Source organism: Buceros rhinoceros, unplaced genomic scaffold (genome assembly GCF_000710305.1).
Source record: "Buceros rhinoceros silvestris isolate BGI_N320 unplaced genomic scaffold, ASM71030v1 scaffold28816, whole genome shotgun sequence".
Lineage (NCBI taxonomy): Eukaryota > Metazoa > Chordata > Aves > Bucerotiformes > Bucerotidae > Buceros > Buceros rhinoceros.
In genome coordinates this window covers 1465-8260 of record NW_010417360.1, presented here as the reverse complement: position 1 = coordinate 8260, position 6796 = coordinate 1465, and the positions used below count along the sequence as shown (strand labels likewise).

General features: G+C 54.5%; 1 protein-coding gene across 1 annotated transcript in view; it reads left to right on the top strand.

Annotated features, from left to right (window-relative positions):
* Positions 1–1394, top strand: part of TRIOBP (TRIO and F-actin binding protein) — a gene marked incomplete at its 5' end in the record, with an annotated part of 9281 nt that extends 7887 nt beyond the window's left edge. Inside the window, 2 exons of the mRNA XM_010138192.1 lie at positions 229–315; positions 1233–1394. Of these exons, the coding sequence (XP_010136494.1) occupies positions 229–315; positions 1233–1394 (249 nt within the window). The remainder of the gene's footprint in view (positions 1–228; positions 316–1232) is intronic.
* Between the last annotated feature and the right edge of the window lie 5402 nt (positions 1395–6796).

The following is a 6796-nucleotide window of genomic DNA, read 5'->3' as shown; positions in this document are numbered from 1 at the left end:
GGAGGGGTGGGGGGGGGGGTGCCAGATGGATCACCGGGGCTGGTGCAGGAAGCAGGTACGCAAGCTTCCCCTCTGCCACTCTCCTGGGCTGCTTGCACTGTTTCCTGCCCCAGCCCTCCTGGCCTTTCCTTCCTTTACCACCACCGCGCTTGCGCCTGGGTCTGCTGGCCTTTCCGAGGCAGTGGCTCTTGAGTCACCTCTGGTTCCTCTGCCCTCTCCCCGGCCCAGGTGCTGCTTCGGGTGAAGGAGAATGAGCTTCAGTATGTAAAGAAAGAGGTGCAGTGTCTCCGGGAGGAACTGCAGATGATGCAAAAGGTCAGTGTTTCTGGGAGTCATTGGGAAGGCAGCAGGAGAGAGGAGGGAGGGGAGCATCAGGTCTTCATGTCAGCAGGGTTCCGCTGGGTTTCATGGGATGCTCAGGCCAAGCTTTGTCATCTGTGCTCCATATCCCTGCTTGCTCCTGAGCTTATAGCAGCCACACGCTTCAAACCGCACAGGCCGGTGTAGACTTACCTTGTACAACGGAAATGTCACGGGGACTTGGCTGCTGGTTGCCCCAGATGTATGTACGCACAAGTGTTGGCAAGCCAGGAGCCCTTCTTCCTCATTTGGGAAGCTCAGATGAAGCCTGCCTGGCACTCCACTTCCTCAGCTACCCTCTCTTCCCCTACTTGTCTCCTCACTGGGTGGACGTGTTTTCTTGGGCACTGTTGCTGGCTGTGCACCCTCCACTGGCAGCAGCAACTTCAAAGGGATTTCCAAAGACCCCTACTGAAGGGGAACCTGAAGGAGACTTCGAGATTCAGTGATACTCTAGGAGTGAACTGGAGTTCTCTCTCCAGAAGAGAACTTTTTTACTTAATCTTTTTGCCATCTAAGTGGCTGGGACTGGCCCTTTCAGCAGCCTGCTTCTCTGGTAGGGTTTATTTATCTCACACACCTGGCCCAACCGCAGACAAGCCATGGTAAAGCCCACATAGCCTCCTCAATCTGACACTGCAGATCCCCACTGCTGTGGGACCAGTGACTCGGCCTTCCTTCATGACCTTGGGGTTGGGGAAGGACTACCTCCACCCTCTTCTGAACAGTTTTTGCGAGGCCCAGATTGGGATGGGCTTAAAGCGTGGGGCTGGTTCTCATCTCCTCATCTGCTGGCCCTTCTGTGGGGCTCACCTTGCTGCCCCTTTTAATACCAACCCTAAAACCTGCTGACCCCTCTCCCTCCCCGGCAGGATAAGAGATTTGCCTCAGGGAAATACCAAGATGTCTATGCAGAGCTGAATCACATAAAGGTGCGCTCCGAGCGAGAGATCGAGCAGCTGAAGGAGCACCTGCGCCTGGCCATGGCGGCTCTGCAGGAGAAGGAGTCACTGTGCAACAGTGTCGGCGAGTAATGGTGAGCACTGGGAATACTGTGACATTTTCTGTGGGTGCAGGTGGCGGAGACCAGCTGCCCTCCTTTACAGGAGGACAGAAGCTGCCAGTTCCTCCTGCTCCACTCAGTGCTGAATCTTAAACTTGACCTCTACCTTCTCTGCTTCTTGCATCCTTTCATCCTGCACCCCTGACAACATCCTGTTGCCCCTGACATTCTCCCAAAATCTTGCTTTGCTGCTCTTGATGCGCCTGCAGCCAGCACCAAGCACTGCTTGACTAGGCTGGAGGTGGGAGCCAGCTGCACGCTGGTCTTCACCCCGTGCCTTGGGTGACAGCATGGCATCAGTTGTGCGCTACTTAGGTAGGTGATGTTTCTTCTGCGTTCACCTTTGACGTGGTTTCCCTATCACAGCACAGAAATTTTAGATCTGCATCAAAGCAGCCCTGACTAGACCTAGCCCTTCTCCCACACTCACCTGCAGGCACCCCTGCCATGGCTGGATAGGGAAGCAGGCTAACAGGAATGAAAGCATCCCGTTATCCAGAGCGCTTCTGCTTCTTGCTTGTATGCCATGGCCATCAGGACTGGGGTCATCCTGCTCTGCCAGCGCTTGCTGGTGAGCACCAAGATGAGTGGGTCTGCAGCAGGTCACCAGACAGCTATCTCCTGATGGCATTTCATGCTCAGTGGAGTCTAAACTATTTCTGGTTTTTTCTCTCTCTAGGTCTACTCTTTGTTTGTTTATCTGTTCTTGTTTTGTATTTGCTCCATTCTTCACTTGCGGGGAGGAGGAGGTTGAACCCCATCCATTATCACCTTGGCGGAATCCCGCACCCTCCAACCACCTCTCTCCCCTCCCAGAGCTTTCTCGATGAACCCCTTTTGCCTAAGTACCCGAGCACATTGTTTGGACTGGCTCCTTACATGCACCTTCTTCAGGATTTTATATGTGAAAATTATATTTTATAGAGAAGTTTTTACCCCCCGGGAAGAAGCGGAAGAGGAGGGGGAAAACTTTTAACTACAACACCAGCATTTTCTAACCTGAGAAAGAGAATCTGGTTTCCTCCACACTCTCCAGCCCCGTTGCTCCCAGCCACACAGCCACCTTTGGCATGTATTCCCACTCTTCCAAATGTCTCCGCGGCTCTTCTGGGATGTATGACAAGGACCACACTCCCCACCCTGTGCCACCCACGGGGACCTGCAGAGAAGACATGCAAGCCATAAGAGGGAGCCGTTGGGGCAGTCTGCCATGGGCGTGCTTACCTGGGACTTTTGAAAGAGGAGACCTTGGCAAGAGTCCACATGATCGAGCTCTCTCTGTGACTGTCCTTTGGCTCCTTCAAGAACACAAATTGGCAGGAGCCCAGAACCACAGGGCTTCTCCTTTCTGGGGAAGAGGAGCTGTGAGGCTGCTACTGCACCCACCGGAGCCAACCTCCCCACCCCCTCCAAGGTGGCAGCTGCTGCTGCTCTGCTACGCCCTTCAACTTTTAACTTAATAAAATCTTCCCCTTTCGCTGAGAAAAATGTGTTCCTCCAGGGGAAGGCTTGCCATGTCACCCTAACTCAGCATGGTGGTGGGTCACTTCTCCAGGTTCCTGTGTGATTTTTGGGGTATCCCCTCTCTTCTCTCTCTCTGGGTTTGGGGAGGGAAAGCAGTGGAAGCAACCCCACCCCTGCCCAGAGAATGAGAGGAGTCCTGCAGTGCTGTTACCCAGCTGTCTGCTCCGTCTTTGGGTTTGGGGGGAAAATAATCTGCTTCACCACACCACTCCAAAAATCCCACATGGACCCTGAGCTCTCCTCAGAGAAAGAGCTGAGGCTGGGCTGCGTTAGTAAACCAAGTATTGGCGAAGCGGACGGCTCTGCAAATCACTGGCAGAGTAAACAGTACGTATAGACCCAGGGGGAGACCAGAGGGATCTCAAACGCTTTCCTCCTCCTGTTTTTGGGTGAAGCACATCATTGCTTTTTTGGCAAGATGGAGGTCCTGAGGGTGACTGCCCCCTCATCCCAAAAAGTGAGCTTGTTGCTCTGCAGAGAGGCTGTTGGCAATTACGGAAGAGCCCTAATTGTGGGCTGCTGCCAAGAGGCACTGTCCAAAGAGGGGAAGGCGAAGGGTTTAAGGAGCACCTTGGATGGAGGTGACAGCTGTGTTGGCTGGGAGGTTGGAGTTCTGCAAGTTGTAGGGATGGGAGTGGGGTGTTAGAATGCAGTGGCAGCCCACCTTCATTCAGTATGTGATAACCTCACCATGGTGTGGGGGGTCCCTGGGACAGGTGAACGCAGGCAAATGCAGACCATCTCCTCTGTGGGCACGGCTGCAGCAACTGTTTGCCCTAGGTAAGACAAGCTGCTTCCTAAGTCACGAATTCTGGTAAACTGGGTTGCAGGCTTTCTTCACCTGCACAAAGCCCTCAGGCAACCCAGTGGATGATGCAAGAGGCCGGGTGCTGAGCTCAGCAGCTGGCTCCCTATTGTGCCTGTGCAGAGCCAGGGCTTGCCCTCCCTGGTGCTTGGCCTTCTGCCTCTAGCCTAGAAATCCTTCCATCCCTGTGCTGCCCAAGGTCCAGGCTTTTCCCTCTGCCTCCCAGCAGGACATGGCTGTTGCCATTGGGTTTCGGACAGGGTGAGCATTTGGCACACTGCAGAGTGAGATGGGAAGGAAGGCAAGAAGTGAGAGTGGCTCAGGGCATCTGTTTCCAGGCTGCAGGGCTTGGTCTTGCTGTGGGGAATTGGTGGGGACCAAGAAAGGAAGGAAAAAAAAAAAGCAGAGTTCAGGTCAAGGTGTTGCAGGCTGAGGGGGTGCATGCGTGTTTTTTAGTAAAAACAACCACTGAAACCACAGTCTGTGTGGTCATACCTACTCCTGGGGGAGGAAGGACACAGCCAGAAGTGGGGCACTGGGGGAAAGCAGAGGGCGAGGGGTCTACTGCTGGTGTGTGCAGCTTGTCAGCCCCTTCTCTGAGGGGTTCAGTATCTTGTGTTTGTTTGGGTTGGTTTGTTGGCATGGTGGGGTTTTTTTTGTCCCTTCCTGACTAGGGGCTGCTGACCCCGATAAACATGTGGCGTAAGCGCACGCGAAATGTGTGAGTGTCTGACATGCAGTCAAGCCACCCCTCCTTGAGGCTCTGCAGCTGCAGATCAGCCATCGGCTGGGCAGGGGCATCCCATCTTCCCCGGGTGAAGTGGGACTGATGCCGTCCAAACCCATGCAGAGTTAATCAGGCGGCCCCTGTCTCGCCTGCAGTGAGGCGATATGGTCGCCTATCATCTCCACATTGCTATCTCCTGGGTGCAGGGGAGCTGGGTGGGGGGAGAGCGGTGGAGAGAGGAGGCGGCCAAAATGCGCGCGGGTGACAGGCACGATGGCCAGAGGGAAGCTAGCTCTTTGCCGCGCCTCACAAAGCCCAAAAAAGCATCCCAAAGCAATGCTGCAGGGCACCCCAGCTGCACGAGAGCCAGCATTCCAGTTTGCGTAAGGAGCTTGCCTTAAGAAACAGCCTGTAAACCTTTTAAAACAGTGGTAATTGGTCCAGCAGCCAGAGGCAAAACCTCTTGGCCATTTATTGGCATCATTAAAGCCCACTCTGTTGTAGCGGTGGCCGGGCTGAGTGGCTTCGTGCCAGGCTGACCATTCTGCATTGTATGCTGGGGGCTCAGGGCTGATGCTCTGATGACCATGGCTGGGAAATGAGCTAATTTCCCTATTTTCCACTAAAAAAGCACTTGAAACACTTGGATCTGAGTGCCAGTGAGGCCAAGCCCCACTGCTGGTGATTCGGAGCCTCTGAAAATGGAAAACAGGTAAAATAAAATGTTGTCTCTGGCATTGGTTTCCAGAAGTGCTGCACTGCGCTCAGATGCCAAAGAACAGCTGTCCTGCCTCTACAAGGCAGGCACTGTTGGCCAGCAGATCCGTAGCACATCCGCAATGGACACGGTTTGACCATTTAAGACAAAATCTGCAGCTGGAAGTACGTTAATCGCGTGGGGGTCTGGCTGAACGCGGTGTGGGGAGGGAGGAGGAGGTAAGCGGGATTACAGAGAGGATTCCTCTGCCAGGCTCTGTCCTCTGGGGTTCATTGAACAAGTGGGATTTCCCAACTTCTGCTGACTAATGCCAGAAATGAGAGGCACAGGAGGCTTGGAGCAGTTGGGTAGGTCTCCTTGAAGAGAAAAACGGGTGCAGAGGGTAACCAGTCCCACCCTGGGCATGGTGGCAGGTTCCTGTGGCCAAAAATACAGGCATGAGCCCAAGCTGGGCACAGAGGACTGGGTGGCCCATGGGAATAATTTTTCCTTCTGGATGAGGCCCCCCGCTGTTGCCTGCATGGCAGCTTCCCAGAGGCAGCAGAGCTTGTATCGCCCTACAGCACCTACATCCCACCTCCAGCCCCAGCATCCCACCAGGGGACGGGAAGCCCCCCACAATCCTGTCCAGCTGGTGTTAAGGATCAGTGGTATAAGGGTGCAGGGTTCAAGGGGTGCCTTCCAATATCCAGCGGAGTGCTTGGGGGTTACTTGACCTCCATGTGCTGGACTAGCAGCAGCCTGGTGAGCTGTGACCACTCATACACCTTCCCTCCACCGAGCTGCTGGTGCTCATGGGATCTTCCCCCTATTTTGGCTGGCTAAAAATTAGGGAGCTAGTCCAGATAAAAGGGTTGGAACCCCACACATAGGGGAGAGGGTGTTTGCCCACCAGCAGTGCCACCCGCTGGAGGAGGCTGAGCAGCCCAATCAGCTACAGGAGCTGCCCGGGTGACCAGCTGGGATTAGACCCCTAATTTTCAGCAGGCTAAAGTTGGGTAAAGCATCTGCTCTCCTCCCTCCCTGCCTCCCCCTGACTGTTGCCTCCCTGTCACTGTGCTGCCCCGATAATGGCTGTCTGGTTTTCAAGGCTGGAGGCTCTGCGGTCAGCCCGTGGCGCTGCGCCAACAACCCTGGGGGCTCAGGGCCGATGCTTACACCTCATCTCCTCGTCTACCCCCAGAGCCCAGCGTATGGGCGAGTCGCTTCTGACAGTTATAAACTCGGATGCAGATGGTGCCTTATCTGCGTGCGCCTACGTGCAGGCAGACAGCGATGGCGGTTTATTCCCGCCTAGGAAAGATGAGAGGTCCTTCGGCCGGTCAGAGTGTTGTTGTACGGAGGCCACCAGAGCTCGCCGCCCCTACGCCCCATATGGGATGGAAAGTGATGTAAACATTAGGCCTTTAAGCAAACAATAACCCCAGTGGAGGTGGGAGGGTGGTTATTCCTCTCGGCAATTAGGATATATAATAATTTGCTAATATAATAATAATAATAATTTGATATATAATAATTTTCCTGCTCCCCAAAGGAAGCAGGACTTGGGAAAGAGCAACACCATGGAGGGAGGAACCAGGGGAGGCCCCCGGCAACCCT